Source organism: Vitis riparia, chromosome 1 (assembly GCF_004353265.1).
Source record: "Vitis riparia cultivar Riparia Gloire de Montpellier isolate 1030 chromosome 1, EGFV_Vit.rip_1.0, whole genome shotgun sequence".
NCBI lineage: Eukaryota > Viridiplantae > Streptophyta > Magnoliopsida > Vitales > Vitaceae > Vitis > Vitis riparia.
The window spans coordinates 18,923,769-18,944,457 of NC_048431.1; the positions used below are offsets into that span (position 1 = coordinate 18,923,769).

The 20,689-nt window shown below is 33.7% G+C and overlaps 2 protein-coding genes across 4 annotated transcripts; both read right to left on the minus strand.

The window, feature by feature from the left end:
• Positions 1–1,859: 1,859 nt before the first annotated feature.
• LOC117922698 (F-box protein SKIP14) lies at positions 1,860–5,859 on the minus strand. The gene is made up of 2 exons (XM_034840882.1): positions 4,260–5,859; positions 1,860–2,645 (listed from the first exon to the last, which is right to left on the minus strand). The coding sequence occupies exons 1-2, from the start codon at positions 5,196–5,198 to the stop codon at positions 2,142–2,144; spliced, it is 1,443 nt and encodes a 480-aa protein (XP_034696773.1). The 5' UTR covers positions 5,199–5,859; the 3' UTR covers positions 1,860–2,141.
• Positions 5,860–10,222: 4,363 nt separating this feature from the next.
• LOC117917241 (signal recognition particle subunit SRP72) lies at positions 10,223–19,302 on the minus strand. 3 transcript variants are annotated; one of them, XM_034833460.1, is made up of 7 exons: positions 19,226–19,302; positions 18,927–19,157; positions 18,682–18,824; positions 17,353–17,705; positions 12,114–12,210; positions 11,735–12,022; positions 10,223–11,620 (listed from the first exon to the last, which is right to left on the minus strand). In XM_034833460.1, exons 2-7 carry the CDS (start codon positions 19,057–19,059, stop codon positions 10,613–10,615), a joined length of 2,022 nt encoding a protein of 673 aa, XP_034689351.1. In that variant the 5' UTR covers positions 19,060–19,157; positions 19,226–19,302; the 3' UTR covers positions 10,223–10,612. The 3 variants fall into 3 exon arrangements, with proteins under 3 accessions (XP_034689351.1, XP_034689357.1, XP_034689344.1); XM_034833466.1 differs by having other exon boundaries at positions 18,682–18,828; positions 18,931–19,293; XM_034833453.1 differs by having other exon boundaries at positions 18,927–19,292.
• Positions 19,303–20,689: the final 1,387 nt, after the last annotated feature.

Genomic DNA, 20,689 nt, shown 5'->3' on the forward strand with positions numbered 1-20,689 from the left:
TTTGTTTTATAATGGAAACATTAGAAGAACTTATGCATTCCTCGTAACACGATCCTAGAGGCGACAAAAAACTAAGAGCCATGAGTCCTTACTAAACTAACATAAAATTAAGCAAAAGAATAAGAGCGTTTGAGCCTCAAAGAGAACTAAAAGGAAAGACAACTAATTGATTTCAACACAGACATAAAAGTCACACTCTTAAGTGGATCCATAATTTTCAAAGATAAAAGGAGGAGATAAATCTCTATTGCAAATGTGAAATTTCTTCACATACTCAAATCCTCCACAATCCAACGTCAAACCTCTTTTTGGAATGGTATGCTTTCATTTCATTTATTGGGATTTCACCTGCTCATAGATAGGGAGAAGGGCTAACTCTCGAGTTTGATATCATACAAGATATCCAGAGTTCAATCAAACAAAAATTTAAGTGTAAATGGCGATGCCAGATTTAGCCCACAAGGTGTTTGGCGGAAAACCTTTCATTTTCATCATTCCCAAGCTAAGTTTTAGGCTTGTAATGGGTGAGGAATATTTATTATCAAAGAAAAGCATTATTGCTTGCATTTTCTTCTTCTCCTCCCCCATCCGGTATTTTAATTAATTAATGGATCTTAAAGTCTTTTAACTTGTAGGAAAAGAAATGACCCTTTCCATAACCCTCAACGCAAAACAGCATGCATGCATACAACAAAATAGATCACTCTGTAAGACAAGGGACCAGTGGCTTCTGCACATTCTCACTTGGGTTTGGAATGTATCATGTATCACATTTGCACATCCTCCCCGCTCTTTGGAACCTATGGTTGGGCGACACTAACACAAATCCAAGCTTAAAAACCCCATTTATCCATAGTCTTTAACTCTATAAACCTTTCATGATGCTAGCATTTGCACAAGACAGTATTCAACAACTTATAAGCCTCATGAGTCTTACTTCTAGGGAGCTACACCTGCCTGACTACACCAAAATGATAGATATTCATGCAAACCAGAATATAGCAAACAACAAGGGCTATGACCCAAATAATATTTTCCCCAGAAGGAAAAAAATAATTCTGAGTACAAACCCCATACAAGAATGTATGAAACCAATCTTTCGTGTGAAACGTAAAAAGTAACTGTTATTTTTACAACCTGCACAAGCCAGGAGCCATAAAATGAAAACATTGAAGAGATTCGATGGTCATTAGAGGCTTTGGCACACTGATGGCCACAGTTCCAATCTCATAACAAGAGAGGTCCTGCAGATGTAGGAAGTTTCACCCCAAATTTTCATGCATCAGAAAAATACCTGTGCTCCAACATCAGTCAGCATGCATCAGCAACAGCAAGATTACTGCATGTCAAGTGCCAATGGAGCATGACAGCACACAATAATCAAAATCTATCGCTTCAATGGTAACAAGTAAATGGCCATCTGCTTGATAGTTATAATATGTAATATCTAGAAATACCCAATGTCCCAGTACAACACGCTGAGCCGCCCCTTTATTGCTTTCCACAACTTATCAGTCCTGGTATGCATAGTGCTTCATAGGTCATATTCCACTTCACCAGAAAGTCTCACACTCCATCATCCAAAAGCAAACTAATTTATTGTTCACTGAATCTTGTCAGACTCCAGGGTTAATAATCAGTACTAATAGGATAAGAGTGTTCCTAATGAAGAGCAGCAAACAAAATGAACACTCTTCTTTTTCTTCACTTTCTTGCTGCAGTTCCAAATTCCTTTTCTCCATCATCTTCCTCTTCTTCTTCTTCTTCCTCTTCCTCTTCCTCTTCCTCTTCCTCTTCCTCTTCCTCTTCCTCTTCCTCTTCCTCTTCCTCTTCAATTTTTCTTTTTCCTTTTTAGTTTTTCTCCCTTTTTCTCTTTTTTTTTTTTTTTTTTTTTTTGCTTTTCTAAAAACAGTAATCTTGGGCTCAGTTGATTCCCAGGGCAGCACATCAAAGCTTGAAGACTATCAAAAGGCACAATCCAACAGAGCCAGCTGAATCACAAGGCAATAATGGCAAACGAAGGGAACCATAATGCTTGACAGCTGCCTCAGATTTTTTTTTTCCTTTTGATATCTGGATAGCCTAATTACGCAATTTCTCATCCATAATGTGAAACCAGAAGACAAAAGCACTATAAGTCTCTAGCCATGAAGACATAAGTTAGAAGTCTCTTGGCACTGCGGTTGCTGCTTAAAACAATCTGAGCAAAGCCATTCCAGACAAAATGTCTCTTCATATTCACCGTCATTAATGCAGCGTCCACACTGAACACATCGTGCGATGCAAAGTGTGCAAGCCCTGCATACCTGAGCAGCATTTTCTTTCACTTGACAACCATCTGCTGGGCAATCATAAACCAGCCTCAAATTCTGGCATCTTGGACACGTTTCAATATCAATGGCACGATCATCGTCACCCAAGAGATAAAAGTTTCCCCTATTATAAAAATGAGGCTTGTGAGCATTCTTCTGTTCATGAATATCAATGCCCAGCAAGAGCTTCAACTCTTCAAAATGCTTGTGTGCCACACCATAGAGTCCACCAATTCTTAGGTGCTTTATACCCGGCGTACCAGTAGACTGGAAAGCTCTTAGCATATTTACAACTCCCTCAATACTGAGTCTTGTACATCCAGGCACACACAGCTGCAGGATGAGAAAACATATTCAGCAGCTCATCACATTATGAAGCGTAACAAAATATAACATCAAAGCTCAGATCCAGTGCTACATGCACCTAGAGCATGCAATGAAAAGAAAAGAATTTTTGCTTCCAATTAATCTAAGTACCAAGGCATAAAGTGGCCATGGGAGTGGAAGTGTGAAGTGGGGTGGTTGATCAAATTTGTAAATGACTTTAGGTGGATAATTGCTGTCAGAACATCAATGCAGAGTGCTACTTAGAGGTGCAGTCTGAAACCCAATATCATCAAACCAACATCATCAAATTCAGGCACTACTCAGTTCTTCAAACACCCCAATCCTACCTAATTAATAAAATCAGGACCAACCGAAGCTGGTTCAGTTCCAAATTAGAATTATGGACAAACCCAATCAACAACAAGACCTGACACAAGGGTGCACCCACACATATTTGTTTCAACCTAATAACTTGGGAATTAAGATAACCAACAAATAAAGGTTAAATGAATAAGATAGATTAGACCTTCTAATCTAACAACCTACAAGAGTCAACCAAACATCGAACTAGGCATATGCACTTGAATTCACAATTTCTTTCAGTTCTTCATTGGAACATGTTCAAACCAACTTCAAAAAAGTTTAGATAGAAGTTACAACTCCACATTAGTCTATGCCTTTCTTTCCCCTTTTTCTATTAGCATCACATTAGTATAAGTACACACAAATATATATGCATGAGCATGTGGGTGTGAAATAGTTAGTTCAATTTCACTGCATCGGTTGTGATGTAATTTTCTTTCATTAATGAAGTTCTTTCCATAAATCAAAAGTAAAATCTCCAAAAAAAATAGCATAATCTGATGTCACACCAGACCTTATTCCATAGGTTAGCTTGCACCGACTTTTAGGGGCAAGGATGGCATTCACCACCTTACTATGAAAAAATTTGTAATGGATTATGGCTTAGTTATTCTCATAACTAGAACTATGTAACTATGCTGTCAACCATCTTAAAGCAAAACTGAGAACAATCATCTACTAGTGCCAAAGCAATATCTGTAGAAAGTGAACTCAAGTGGCACAAAAGCATTCCTTTTAGGGTGATTTTTTCTTTTATTTTTTTTCTATTTTCTCTTTTTGGTTGGGCAAAAGGGGAGGAGGAGGCAGAGAATGGTTGTGGCGCAAATGTAATGTTCCTGGTATCAAGTTACTTGTACTATAAAAGTAAAATTGTGTAAGTCATCAATTATGGAAGAAACATTTAAATCCTGATTAAAAAATTTTAGACAATAATTGTAACAAAATCATGGATCCTTACCCAAAAAAATGGCAGCCCAAAGATGTGTAATTCTAAGCAGGGGAAATAATATAAAATAAATCATAGAATCATGGACCAAACACCCCAAATCCTTATTCATAGTATAGTAATAAATAATTTTATGGATAGGCAACGTTATCGTAATAATAAACAAGTAAAGTTCATTTCATAAATTGCAAGATATTGGTGCAGCAATCATTCAACCATCTAAGGAGATTGAACATGAGACAATAGAAATTAATGGATATAAGTGATCACAACATTCATAGACAAATGTAAAAGCCAACTTTTGTACTGACCTTGGTTAACCTTGGATTACTTTCAAGCACTCGCTTCAGACCATCATCTGTAATTCTTGGGCATTCCACCAGGTGTAAGCACTGCAGGTTGCCTTGAGCCCTCCTAGTTAATTGTAAAAGAATATCATCTGTAATCCTCTCGTTCAATGGCTGGTCTACATGGATACTCCTCCACAAAAGGGGATCACTTTGAACTGTAGCTCGCAGAGATCTACAAACCCCTTCAACAGAAAGTAGGTCCCTCAAACCTAGATAACCAAGGGCAAAAGAAACAGCTGCATGAGGAGCTGCCCCATCTCCATCATAACAACTTCCATTAAACTCCCGGAATTCTTCAGCTTGACAGCTGGCACCACAAACATTTTCATTCCCAGAACTCAGAACATCTTCCACAACACCGATTGGCCCAAACCTACAATTGTAAGATGGGTCAGCCACTTCCTTTTCCTCAGTGCACCCACCAAACCCACATGCTATATCAGATTTATCATCCAACCATGCTTTCCCAGGCAATGCCTGGAATCTCATAGCATTGTTCCATATAAAATTCAATCCAGCGAACAACTCATAATTCCCCTGACTCGTTCCAATCTCATCTGTTCCGTACCCACCATAATCTACCTCCAAATCTTCAAGCCAACCAGTAATTGCCGTGAAAGTAGTGCTTATATCCATCCCGAAGGGATCTGAAGGCAAAAGATCAAGAATATCATTCGACACTGACTCCTGTTGCGAGCCACCCCTATCATCTCTATCCCTCCCATAATCAAAGCAATCTGCAACCTCCCTATTCGAATGCCACGGCTTACAGAACCCATCTCCATTCTTATCTAGTATCCCCTCCACAAGATACCCATTAGCAATCCTAATGGGCGAAACCAAATTGTCTTCGGCCAAATGCGCCGGGAAGATCGGACGGTGCGAAAAATTTAATGCCATCCTATTCGCACCTTAATCCTAGATTTTCTCTACAGAGGAATAAACCGCTAACCCTAGGACTCTCCGTTAATTTTTTTTTTTTTTAAAAAAAAGAAAACGAAAAGAGAAAAGCTTGAAAAGATCCAACAAGACAACCCTCGATTTCGGATGGCAAACAAAAACAACGCACCAAAAATTTCACAGAGTTTCTTGTACAGAACTCAAAAATATCAGCTACAATTCAATGGCCTATACAGTAAGAATCAATCCACCATATTTTTCCCCCTTTTATCCAATCTCCTAACTAAAACTAGGGTTTGCAATGAATGAAACAATATATGGATCAAATAAACAAAATTTCTCACCAAAGAAAAGAACCAGAGCCTGTATTATCAAGACTCAAAAATCAAAATCAAATTCAATGAAATAAAAACCAAGCAAAAATCTAATCAAACCCTAATTTGTACGGACCAACGCAATCGACAGATGTGGCTATCTAATCCCTTCCGGGACAAGATAACGAGTCTTGGTTTCCTGAGGGGAATGGAATGGAATGGAGAGCTTTTTCTGTGGATCCGAAGAGAGGTGAGTCTGTCGACCAAGTCCCGAGAAACTGAGAGAAAATGAGAAAATCTAGAGAGAGAAGAGAGAGAGGGTGAGAGAAGCGAGACGGGTGAAGGGTGTATTGTCCAATTTAGGAGAGAGAGGGGACCGACGAAATGGACACGTGTCGGGAGTCCGGGACTTGCTCTTAAGGTGTGGCGGGAGATGGAATCCCAGCTAACTTCTCGCTCTTTGCATCGACCGATTACTGGCTACCGGCTCTCTTGGGTTTCACTATTGTGTATCTCCTTCGTATCTTTTCCATTCCTTATGATCTCGACCCATTACTTCTTATCCACGGTGATAGTTGCTTATCAGTTTTACCAATTAAACTTAATTATAAAAAAAAAGGTTTTAATGACCTTTTCAATGCTATTTAGTATTTTCTTTACCATTTAATGTGATATTTAATAAGCATTTAATAAAATAAATTTTTTAAATAATAATAATAATTTGTTATTTTTTTTCATTCAAATTAGCTTTTTTTTTACCTTTTGTTTTCTTTTTTAAGAAAAAAATAAAGAGTTCGAAAATATGTAATTTTTGTTAATTTTTATTATTTTTCTTCCAAATTTGTTTCATTTTTTTCTTTTATTATTTCCTATAGCCAAAGTATTAAAAAAAATTAAATTATTCAATTCATTTGGTTGTCATTGACTTATTTGTAATTTTTATATTAAAAATTATTTAGAAAATTTGGAGAAAAAAAATTGATCATGATATTTTGTAATTATATGATCATTATTATGTGATTATTACTCTTAAAATAAATATTAATTTCTTAAACCCTTGATAAATAAATGTTCACGCATTAATAACCTTCTTTAAATAATAATAAAATACGTAAGGTAATGATTTTTAAAAAAATATTTAAAGACACAAATAAATATAAATAAATAAATAATGATGTGTATAAAAATAGTACATAAAAATTCATAATTTATATATATATATAAGAAATTTTCTCTCATATTGGACAGATGTCCCACTCCAAGTCTGCAAACCAATAGCATATATATATTTACTTCTAAAATATGAATTGAATATCAAATATAAATTGTCAAATTCTATTATGATCATGGTGTTTTGATGATAAGGAGTGGAGGGTTTGTGGGATGCGTTGGATAGGAGGATGGGTGTGACCGTGTGAGTGCGTCATTGGTGAAGTGGGTGCGTGGAGGGTTGCTTGATGGCCAAAATTGGTGAAAAGTCTAAGGTGAGCTTCTAATATTTTATGAATATAATACATTATAGAAAGCTTAATGCCCACGTTTCTAAAATTTTTCATAAATTAGTCACCAAGTTTTGGAACCTTCCTTCTCCAAGCTACTAGAACTTAAAAAATTTTAAGAATGGTCTTATTAAAATAGAAGAATAATTCTGATATTTTTCAAAATTTTATAAAAATGTATTTCTCTTACAAACTCGGGATAAATTGCTTTTAATATTTTAAGTTGGGGTATTTTGGAAATTTTACATATAATTGGGTTACCTTATTTTTTGGGTATTAAAAGTGAAAAAAACAAATACAGAAAAACTTAAAGAGTGAGGCGTTTTGGGATTCTCTTATAAGCCTTTTTAATCATAATAAAAAAATCTAGAGCACGTACAGGTGGACATCTTCAATAATAATATTTTGTTTTAAAACTCAAATATAAAAAATATTTTATATTTTACTTATTTTCTACAAAATGTAGTGTACACTTGTATATAATATAAAAATTAATTAAATATTTTTAATATTTTTAATTATTTCTCATAATGCTCTATAAAAAAAATCCAAAATATTTATAAAAACTAAGGGTCTTATAACTGTTTTAGAAAACAATTTTGAAAATTAATTTTTGAGAATGGTTTTTGAAAATTATTCTCTATTTTTTAAAAAGCATAAGTCTGATTATGAACCATAACAAAAAAACTATAAAAAAAAAATTGATAACTAAAAATTATTTTCTATTTTTTGTTATTAAAAATATAAAATATAGTGTTTTTAAATAATATATTTTACTTATTTTCTGTTGTTTTCATTTGTTTTGTAATAATTATTCAAAAATATAGAATGATTAAAAATAAAACCCTAGATATAAAAATTAATTTTAAAAGTATTAAAAATAAGTTAAAAACATTTTAGGTTTTGAAACAAACTTTTGTTTTACAAAATATCAAATAACAGTTTTCAAAAACTATTTTTCAAAATGTTTTCGAAAATAATTGTCAAATAGGCTAATTATTTTTAACATATTTTTAATATTTTTAAATGTATTTTAAAAATAAATTTTATATCTAGTGTTTTATTTCTAATCATTTTACATATTTGTATAATTATTTCTTAAAACAATCCTCATAAAGCAAGTAAAAATAATAAATAAATAAAAAAACTCATATATATTCTTTGAAAATACTCTATTTCTTATTCTTAAGAATTAAAAATGGAAAACAATTTTTGATTGTTAAATATGTTTTTTGTGTTTCTGTTTTAGAAAACAAAAAAAATATTTTTAAAAACAGTTTCAAATAAGCGTTAATATGTTTTTAAAACAAATTTTGAAAAAAATAAGTGTTTTCAGGTAAGTGACATACATATAGTGACATACGTACATACATCAGGATATTAAGATAGTACCACAATACTTGACTAACAAGTTGACAGTTGGGGAATTGGAATAGTATATAAGAAAAGTGATGCCACTGCCTTTTGACTTTTGAGTCCTCGCCCGCTTCCCTCCTGTATGACAAAACAAGCTCCGGGCGTTCCCCCACCACGCATCTTTCGTCAATATCTTGATCATATGTTGATGACATGTTTTATGTCCCCCACTAATTTTTGTCTCTCTTCTTTTCCTTCTTCGAAGGGGTGGACATGGTTCTTACTCATCCTATTTTGCTGAAATGGGTTGAATGGCAGTCATGAAAGGTGTAGTAATGGAATAGATGAATGCTACTATCCACCGTCATGGTAACCATACTCGTAAGTAGGTATCGCAATAAAACGGATTTTTTTTTGTATTTGTCATGTATTCAATGAAACGAGTTTGAAATTTAAATAAATAAGTTTATGGCGAGTTTAAGATTTTTTTTTTTTTAAATCGGGATAGATTCAAATTTTTATTTTTCTATTTTTAATATATGTATATATAATAAAATACGTTTAAAATAAGTTACAAAAAATTATAAGGTTTTAATTATTCATAAAATATATTTATTTTAATATAATTCAAAAATAAAAATAAAAAATTTTCAAAAAATAAAGTTAAATGGGACAAGACGTTTAATTTTTTTAATGGAATAGGAATGAAAAATATTTTGAACAAGCGGAATAGGATTATGATAGGATTGACCGTCTCAAATCTTCTTGCTGTCATTTCTATAATTACAAGTTATATTCTCAATTTAAAATTGGATATTAATATTTGTTTTTTGAAAATTTTGAGGAGAGAATGAAGAGGAAACTAGAAAAATTAAAAGAAAATAAAGAATAAATTTAAAGTTAATAAAATATTATTATATATTAATTCAATTTCATTTAACTTATTTTAACTCTTTTATAGGTTGTTTGGATTCACTTCTAAAACAATAATTTTTTTTCAATTTTATAAGAGCTTGTATAGCTAGTTTTATTCAAAAAAAAAACTTTTTTAAAAAAATGTTTAATATAAAAATTAAAATATAAAAGTTTTTTTTAATTTATATATATATTTTTTTCATATTTAATAAAACTTTTATAATACTAATATTACTAATTTTAACTCTAACCAAACTTAATAGGAGTTTGATAAAACTTAATATTTATTACTTAATGACTTAAGTTAATTTTATATTTAAGATATTGATTTAAAATTTATTACTTAATTCTTATTTTAAATATAATTAGGATAAAAGAGATGGGTGAATGTTGTGAAATAATAAAAAAAAAAAGATTATAAAAATAATTAAGACAAATAAAGATTATAAGATAAAATAAATATATGAAATTAAAAAATAAATTAATTATTTAAAATTATTTTTACTTTAAATCATATCATTAAAGTCATTTTATCAAACATACTTAATTTACTTAATAACTTAAATAAGTTATTAAATCACTTTAAGTTGTTATTTTGATTTATCAAACATCTAGTTAGATATATATAGATGAAATAATTTAAAATTATATAAAATTTAAATTTATTTTAATTATATTTATTTTTTATATTAAAATTAAATATGAAAAATCCTTTGCTGGAACCAAACACAGCCAAAAAAACAATTGACAAAGATAGAAAAAATAGGACAAGGTTGTTGTAATACCCATCCTAATACAGTAGTCAACCTTTGGCCCTAGATTTTGCTCTTAAGAAGAGGATGCCCTTTTAGTTTCAGCAATCCCCAGAGCGTTTAGTTGGTCTCAACCAAGGTACAACTTTACCTCAGGAGTTCAAAACTTCAAGCACAAGAAACCAAACTGCAAAACAGGAATCCCATTTTTAAACCAATTCCTGAAACAAGACAAAAGTTCAAATTACTTATCAATTAAGACTTTTGAGAGCATCTTCTGCGAAGGGCCTTGAAAAACATGACCCACCCAAGCTCAGCCTCGGCCAACAATTCAAAGTACCTGGAAGAAGAACTGGATGGCACTTAATGTCACAATAAATGGTCGATAACATACTACATGAATCGGGCTAGCCAAGGAATCGCAGGGGTTTGACCGTTGAATTCTCAAACATTCAAACCCAACCCAACGTTGATACCGTGAACAAATCACCAAAATCTCAGACGTCCTAGTCATATTCCAAAACAAGATGTTCATTCATGAGATAATCAAACAAAATTTATTTGGTTCTCTCACCCAATTATTTCCTAGACTTCTTCTTTGATGACTTGGATGAAGGCTTGGATTGTGACGCAACCGCGTTCTGTGAGGAACCTTTGGAGGTGGTGGCTTGGTCTGATTTTGAATTTGACGTATTGGCAGAAGTGTCTGAACCAGCAGCTTCATGTTTTTCTCTAACAACCGCACCCTGTGAGCCTCTCACCTGAGCTGCTCTCTTGTCCTTTCTCTTGGGCCTGTAACTAGACCTCTCCCTCTTGGGTAGCCACCGCTCCGGGTCTGGTGGAGGGCCTGGGTTTGCAGGGTCAAATCCTTTAGGGTACCTTGGCTTTCTCTTTCTTTTCTTCTTTGCTTTCTCCTTATTCTTACTTTCTTCATATGCTTCAGTGATACCCACACGACTATCAGTTTGAATGTGTTTGGCACCGGAAGTCCTCTCCAAGCTCTCCACATCAACTCCCTTCAAACCTGGCAATGGTTTTAGCTGTTTTTCATAAGCTTCAGCCTTGTCAACATCCACACGAGCAGCCGTAGTTACCAGCCCAATCAAAGCCTGTACACTTCCATGGCTTTTAACAAGCTCTTCATATAGCCGGGCAGCCTCCTTCTCCCGCCCATGCTTGAGTTTGAAGGAAGCAGCCTCTTGCATTATAACAGTGAGCTTGTTATCTTCTGTCATGGCATTTGACCACCATTGGATTGCAGAATCAAAAACAGCTTCTGCACCATCAATATCCCCAGCACGCTCTTTAAGGGATACAATGGTGGCAACTGTAGCAGGCAAGTGCTGAATGTCAGCTATTTTACTAAGGGACTCAGCTGCAATTTGAGGGTGACCGGCTACAGCAGCAATCTGTGCCCTTGCAAGGAGAACCACCTTGGCCTTATCAGGGAACTTCTCAGCAAACTGCCCTAATATTTCTTCAGCTTTTCCACTCTTGTTCTCTCTAACCAAAACAGCAGCCTGAAGCAGAACTGGCATCAAACTGTCCGCAAACATGTCTGGCAGTGCAGCAACAAGTTCTCGAGCCTGTCAAATTCCACTAATAAGAGGTAATCAAAGAAAGATGGAGAGCCAACAGGAGATTACTCTCATCAAAAAAGAACCATCATGTAGAAAAAAGCAAGGTTGCAAATGAAAGACCTGATCCATCCTATTTGCATGTAGTAGTAGAAGCACACGATTAGTGTATATTGTTTCCCTTTGTTTTGGTGAAAGTTTGGACTCCAGTCCATTAGAAAGCTGAAAGCTCTTAGCTCCATTGCCTTTTTCCATTAGCCGATCGAGTTTCCTTAGGCTATCAGAAATATCTTTTGGACCCTTTAATGCAACAAGGTTATTTACTGCCACAGCAAGTGACGATTCATCTGCCAGATTTCGGTTAATAATGCCTGTGTAGGCTTCCATGGCCTCTGGTGTGTTTCCAAGGAGCTGATAAAATAAAATAAGCTAGCTTGCATTATTGGCTATCAAATATTGCCCTTCTAAAAAACACAAATAAATGCTTCATATCGTTACTTACCTGCTGAACATATGCCAACTGGACAGCTAATGGAGCCAGTTCAATCTCTATCTCATCATCAGCTAAATTGTCTTCCATTAATGTTTCCTGGCCAACCCTGACATGTAAAGTATATTAGCATCCAGTGAGTTTTCCTTCTTCACTTGCCATATAATCCAAAAGGTAGTATAACAATAGAATGTACAAACAAGAAGCCATTGAAGGGCTTTAACAAACTACAACATAATGAGCCAGACAAATGAATTTACAATGGAAAAGTCAGGAACAGGCATGAATAATGTCTTTACAAACTGATCCATGTCTCCAGTATTTGTGCACAGACATTATTATTAACTTTGTAATGAAGACTGTAGCTGAAGCTTGTACAATAATCATTCTATAAAGAAGAATAACAGGAGGACATTCTTATTGAAGAAACAAGTTGTGCAAACAGCCCCAGACAGGCCACAGCATGATGAACAAGACAAATAATGGAGAAATTCACAGAGAGTAAAAAACCACATCTGTCTCTGGCAGTTGAATTTGAGCATGACCACGTTTCTTGTACATAGTTGAAAAAAAAAACAAAAAAAACAAAAAAAACAAAAAACAAAAAAACAGAAGCATACAAATCAATGAAAAATAATGGTAAACATGACCCAAATTCTTCAATAACAATGCCAAGGAAAATATACCAACCACCTCCATTGACTTGACGCAAATCCAACAAGAAGGCAGTTCCAAATCAACATAGACACTAGAATCTATAGATCAGTCAAATGCCCCATGATAAGGGGATGCCATATATCCACACTAGGCCAAAATGCGCCTTGGTCCTTGCTATTCACCATAAAAGATGAAAGTATTGCCCATGAGAAAGAAAATTAGGTTATGAAATAAGCTTTGGTTTTATTAGGCAAAACCATCATTTCTCTAATTGTTTTCTTTTCTTTCCTTTTTTTTTTCTTGATAGGGAAAGAAAAATATATTAGAAGTACCTAACAAAAGGGTGCACAAATGTACGCACATTGTATACAAAGGTGCCAAAAGGCTAACCAAAGCTGAGGAATAACAAAAAACAACCCCCACACCTCACTTAGAGCTCAACCAATCAATGAATTCCAACATGGACAAAAAGGTATCATATATATACTCCAACCCAGCCCCAAAAAATATTCATGAAGAATTGTTTGATACTTTAATCCTTTTTTCAATATTTTCAAAAATTCTCCTATTTCTTTCTCTTCAGATGGTCCAAAATAAACACAAAGGAGCAACTTTCTAGACTTTCTTCTTCTTCTCGACAGAAAATCCAAGCCAACCCAAAAGGGCCTCTCTTATTGTGGACTGCATCACCCATTTGATCCCAAATAGAGCAAAGATAAGCTACCATACTATAACCACTTTTGAGCAGTGGAGGAGGATATGATCAACTGTTTCTTCTTCTCCTTTGCACAAATAATAGCTATTCCAGATTCGCCATCCCCTCCTTCTAAGCTAGTCCAACATTAATATCCTTCCCCACGTAGCTTCCCATGTGAAAAAGCTCCCCCCTCACTAGGGCCTAAGAATTCCAAATCATGCTATCAGGAATTGCTTTTAATCTTTTTGATAGGTAGGAATTTTTTTAATCTTTGAATGGATAAGGAAGAGTAAAGAGATTCAGTTAAGAAATTGCCATATCTTGAATTTAGTCAAACCATCTTATCCTCTATATCTTTGCAAATCAACTACGTTTATAATCTCCTAAGAAAGGCCTTCACCTCATCTATTTCCCAATCATGGATCTATCTTGTGAATCTAGGTTCCAACCCCTCCCCTCATTCCAATCCGACATCTTGACTGCCCAAGCATCTTTAATGGTGACTATTAAGAATGATGTGGGAAAAGTGACGCCTAAAGGTTCTTCCCCATGCCACCCATCCATCCAAAACTTCACCCTTATACCATTTCCCACCCGAATAACTACTTTAGTCTTAAAGCCTTCCCACCGACTTATAAATAGCCTTCCACACTCCCATCTCATACCCTTCCCTTACTCCTCTAGAGCACCAACCCCCTTCTTCCCAAAATTACCCTCTTCCCAAAGGAATGGCTCTCACAAGCAAATCTTCATATCACTTGCTAAGCAATGCTTTGTTGAGGATGGATTTTCTTCTACTACCTAAGACCCCACTTCTCTTATCCATACAAATTAAAGACTAATTCACCAGATGCAGCTTGCTCTCAAGGGTCCCTCTCCTCCAAAGGAAGTTACTTCAGATCTTTTCTAGAGGCGTTTTATCAAAATCAAGAGTAAATTGGTAAGCTAGAGAGTGTGCTTTTTATCAAAGTCAATCTCTCTCCCTTGGATAAGTATTGTCTTTTCCACATAGCAAGTAGTCTTCGAAATCTCTCTTCTATCACATCCCAAATCCAACTTGATTTGAAAGGGGTTCCTAGTAGAAGGCCAAGATATATGGAAGGAAGGATACCCACACTATATACCCAAAACCCTAGCCAACTCTTCCACATTAGTGACCTCTCCAACAAGAATCAATCACTTTTTCCCATATTGATCTTTAAATCCAATAAGAATTAATTAATTTTTTCCAGATTGACCTTTAAACCTAAAATTGCTTCAAACCATATAAAAGTCCAACTCAAGTATTTCCTTTTCTTCTTTGAGGCATCACAAAGAATAAAGGTATAATCAGCAAATAACGGATGGGACACCTCCATTCTCCATCCTCCTCTTCCACCAACTAGGAAACCCAAGATGAAACCCCCTTCCTTTGCCCTAATTAGGATAGAAGAGGGGGCTTCCATGGCTAAAATGAAGAGAAATGAGGATAGAGGATTACCTTACCTCAATCCTCTAGAATTCTCAAAGAAGAAACCGAACGGTGTTCCATTTAACAAAATGGAGAATTGTGTCATAGGGATACACCACCTAATCTAACATATCCACTTGGGGCCAAATCCCATTTTTTCTAGAATTGCGAATAAGAAGTCCCAATTGGCGTGATCAGAATTCTTTTCAATATCCAACTCATAGTTGTTAAAAAATTACAATATAACGATATTATGGAAATCGATATGTATAGCAATCCGTATTTTTTTTTTATAGGTGTATCGCAATCCATATCTTACTTAAAGTGCATCTTACAATACATATACGATACACAATACGATATATGATATTACGATACCACGATACATATATCTTCAACTATTTTCTATACTTTTTTAAAAAAATCAAATTAATTTTTTTTGTTAAAAGAATTTGTTATATTAATTGTTTAAAATATATTAAAAGTATAAAAATTGACCATAAAAAGAAGAAATAGGTAAAATAATCTCATACGAAAAGTTGCATTCTTTTTGTCAAATGTTATATTAGAAGTCAAGTAAGTTTATTTTTACAATGAATAGTGGAGAATTTTTATTTAAATGGTTTGAATTTTGACAATGAAAATGATGGTGATTAGTGAATAAAATTTTTTACTTAATATATTAGTTTTTTATATTTCTTTTTTTGGTGGAAAAGAAATGATGACGAACTTCAAAAGCTAGAATTTTGAAGATGACACATAAAGGCACATAGACACACACACATATATATATAACAACACAATAAGTGCATATATCTAGTTAGAATTTTGAACTAAAAATCATAGCTAAAAATTGAAGAAGTTTATTTATGTAGATCATGTGATGAATCTATATATTAAAGTTATATTTTGTTAATTTGAACTTGTCAAAACTTTAACATTCAATGTTTTCATAGCATATGATATAGTTTAACTCTTTAGATCCTACTATCTTCCATAAAATTAGTTATATATTGTTCTACACTCCATACTTTCAATAGATATTCACACACACACACATATATATGAATATATATATATCTTTTCTATTTATTTTTCACTATATAAAAAAACTTACAATACATTATACGATATGATACGCGATATAGAAAAATAGAAAAGCAATATACGATACATTTTACGAGTTAACAACTATGATCCAACTTACATATGACCCCCTTTTCGACACATTTCATCTTAGAGTCAATGGCTTTATTTGCAATAAGAATTGTATCCAGAATTTGCCTACCCTCCACAAAAGCGTGTTGGAAAGCTAATATCATTAGGTATAGTAATGAGTTCATTTGCAGTCAGAGATACATCTCTAACTGTTAGGTATAACATCTTTCTAATTACTAGTGCACCATTGACATAACTCCAGGTTACATGAAGCATGAAGCCATTTTTGTTCCACTCATCTCAAATCAACAAAGCCTTCTTAGTTATTGCAACTATAGTTGCAGTATTACTTCCTTTCACAAATGAGACAATGGCACTGTGACCATATCACCTAAGGAGATGATCCAAATCAACTTTCCAGCACCTTGAACTTCAGTTCATAAGCAATTTAAATAACTTTAATCTCCTGAGAGAGGCACTTCTTCTTATGGATGATTGCACCCAAAATGCTAGTAGCATTAAGAAATCATGGAAATCAAATGCAATCAATAGTGACCAAGAAAAGTTGTAGCAAGGAAAACAATGCTGTCAGTGGTACTGAAGGTAATTCAGCAGTGGCAAATAAAATTCTTACCCTTCATAACAAAACCAATGTAACATGATAGAAACTTGATTTACAATAAAGTTGTAAAGTTCTTGTTCCCTCTACAGTATGAACTAAGCACCAAAAGGATACCTTGGTGTTTAGTCAAAGTTTATCCTTTTCATGTCTTCTATTGACATCTCCTCCAAGGTTAAATTAATTTCATCACCTATAAAAAGGATATAAAATGATTACTAAACCATCTAGGTGATATAATCACATTGATCTTATTAGCTCCACATTGTGAACTACACAACACAGCCACACATAAAAATAGACTAGATGAATGGACTGAGCAACATTTTGGCATTGCCAAGTAAAATGTGATTTCCTTTACATATGAAGACATTCCCAAGCAACAATACTTTACATGTTTAGACGCTGTTTGGTAAAACTACTGTTGTTAATGTATGGGCCCTAGACACATATGCCTTAATAGAAGTTTCTCTAAAGAAATCCTTAAAACATCCCCTCCTGCCTAAATAAAAGAAGTGATGGATTGACAAAATGGCATAAGAAGTAAGGCAGTAAATGCAATCCACAGCCTCAAAAATGAGATCAACAAATAATCCCAAAGTGCAATGCAACAACTAGAAAGCAAACTCTTTTCTTCTAATCGATTTCAATAAGAGAACTTGTAAATTACCTTCGAGCTGACAGCAAGAGTTGTTCAGCATCTTTGTACTTACTCCTTTCTATCAAAGAACAGGCAGTGTTGTATGCCAACTCAAAGCTGCTAGTAGCTTTAACTCTGAGGGCATCCAGCGTTCCTTGTACGTCAGAAGCTCTCCCAGCCGACACCAAACCAGCAACAAGGTTTATCTCTAACGACTCAATCTTGGATTTCTGAAGCTTCTGATAAATATCAATACAAGCATCCATTTTCCCTAAGCGATATAGAATCTGAGACTCCAACAACATGGCTGTGGAGCTTCCCTCTTGGCTTTTCAAGGATTCCAATGACTCATCTAACTTGTTTTGCCTGTACAAACAGTATGCCTGTTTCGAAATAAATGAAACAAAAGACATTAATGAGAGATTTATATATTTTCTAAAGTACCAAAAATACAAAACACTATGGGAAACCAATGTTTCTGCCAAGAACTGGTTTAGCACTTAAAACCAAAAGTTCACTGAGGAGAGACACAAAATTTCAAGAAAGAAAAACCCAACAGAACAGGCTAAGTGGCTGGGACTTGGAAAGCTTATAAAAATTTCAAACTAGGTTTGAGTTTCAATTTCCAGTTTTATCAATGGGTCGGATTCAACATTATGATTCCTTTTGAATTTCATTGGCAAGATTTGCCTATGTGCATGTTTTTCCTTCTCAAACTTTCCCATTGCAGTTTGTTCATGGTTTTGGATTCCAATGATAAATGTTCACATTTTTACATTTTTTGATTGTTTATTACTACTATAATTACCTTTTTTCCCTTTTAAAACCTTGTGACCAACCAAAGTCCGATATATACCAACAATCTGAAATAGAGATATTTGCACCAAGATTGTTCTGGTTTTTCCTCTCTCATTTTTGGTTCTTAGAACTGCATTCTTGTCTCCATCAAGCATGAACAGCTAGCTTTACTTTCCATCTCCAAATAAGTCATCTCCTTTTTATAACCCATCATGTGTCAACGTTCTGAATTAGGATTAGAAAGTCACATATCGGGTCCCAAACAAATTCAAGCAAGAGCAACATGTTTCCCACGAAACTGGTTAATAGTTGATAGAGAAAAAAAAATGAACACTTGGCCTTTAAGAAACAGAACTAAGCACAGCATTTTTTCCAATCCAAATGTTGCACACCATCCAATCAGCCCACTATTTTCCTAACTATCCTAATAAAATCAAATGACTTAATGTTCTCCAATTCATATATATTTCTCTTCCGAATATTTGATTCATCCATCATATAACTTCAAATAAAATGAGGTTTGAATCGACTGACGAACAAAATCAGAGCTCGAAACTTTACCTTGAAGAAACTGAGATCAATCGGAAGCCTCTGCGAAGCTTGAATAGTCGATAACGCGTCATCAATTCTATCTTCTTTGATCAAGGCCACAACCTTGCACCGAATCGCGTCCTCATCGGAGGGCGCAACCAAGAGAATCTGATCTGCAAATAAACGTGAAAACACAAGACAGTCATCAGATAATTAGATGCAAATTGAAGAAATTGACACCCGATAAGAAGGAATATGTGATAACAGACTCTGATCTGCGACTTTGACGGCCTGGTCGAATTGGGACCGCTGGATGTGGAGGTTGAGAGACGTGAAGAGGTCTTCGATGGGAGGTGGGGGCTGTGACGACGACGAAGCCGTGGGCTTTGGCTTGGGCTTGGGCGCCATGGAGATCTTCGCGATGAAACGGTCGGAGAGTGGAGGTAGTGAAATAGGTTTTGCAGAGCCCTAGAGAAATGATAGAGACTGGGACTGGGAGGACCAACCTGCTTAGAGACTAAAATTAGGGCTGCGATGAATGAGACAAGATGGATCAAATAAACAAATTTCTCACCAAAGAAAAGAGCCAGAGCCTGTATCATCAGCCCGACTCAAAATCAAAATCAAATTCAAATTCAATGAAATAAAAACCAAACAAAAAATGGTTATTTGATTAAAACTTTCATTTGTTGGAAATATAGCCCTTCATTCCTTTCTTGGTCACATTTTGACTATAATGCCCTTATTAGCTTTTTTTTGTAAAAATAATTAATTTATATATATTCAAAATAATTAAGAATATTTATTTGAAAAATAAATTGTAAAACATTGAAGAGGTTAAAATTACAAATATGAGAATTATTTTTCCTTTTTTAACCAATTAATTCAACAAAAAATCTAGGCAACATATTTGTTATATATATGTTTAAATTATTAAATATGATTTGTTTGACAAATTTTATTTCCTAAAATTGTAACAGATAAAAAAAAAAAGTTATTAATCACTTTTAAATAACATTTCTTAGACATAATATTCCTAAATTTTTACAAAACTAAAATAATAATCCAATAATGAAAATTAATATATATATATATATCAAGTCTTAATTTAAAAAAAAAACTTTATTTTTAATTTAAATAATTATTTAAATTTCTAAATCAATATATCTTTATTTATAATTCTATATAAATAACAAAAATATTTCAGAAAGTAGAGAAAAGACTTTGGTAGAATTTTTATAAGATGAATAAGATAATTATATATATATATATATATATATATATATATATATATATATATATATATATATTAAAAAACTTTTAAGTATTTGTGTTTAAAAATATTTTGTGGCATCATGAAAAATTCTATACATATGTTATTATTTATTGAAGCCAATTGTGGCGGTGAGTATGATCTAATTAAATATGGTTTGTTTGATAATATTATTATGTCACATGTATTAACTAAATTTTATGCGAAAATAATTACTTTGAAAAATCAATTTTGAATGCATAAAATAAAATGGATATAAAGGATAAGGAAATGACAAAATAATAATTATATTTTTGCCCTAATCACTTATGAATTGTTGAGTCAAGGTCTTCAACTCACTACTCTTATATGATAGATATAAATTATCTAAACATGCTTATAACAATCCTTAAATAGCAATTAGATCATAAGTAAAATTGAAAACATATTGAAAACGTACCTTCCGCCATTGCCATTCTTATAGATTAAAAATAGTATCTTCAATTTTTCAAGTTTCAAATACTTTTAAACCTTTCTCAACCTCTTCTTAAATGGTGTTTTTAAGACCGAAAGAGATTGAAGGCTTAGAGGACCCAACCCATTAGTGTGTTTTGTCCCTTTTTAAAGATTATCTTCATCACCAAGTCTACTTTGAACGTGCACAAAACATGGGGTAGTGATGCGAACATGGTTCCGAACGTTAATCCTCGTTCCTAAATTGATGGAATGAATGTGGACCACATTCCGAATCACGTTTTCGGTTTGTCACCGAAGATCTAAAAGAAA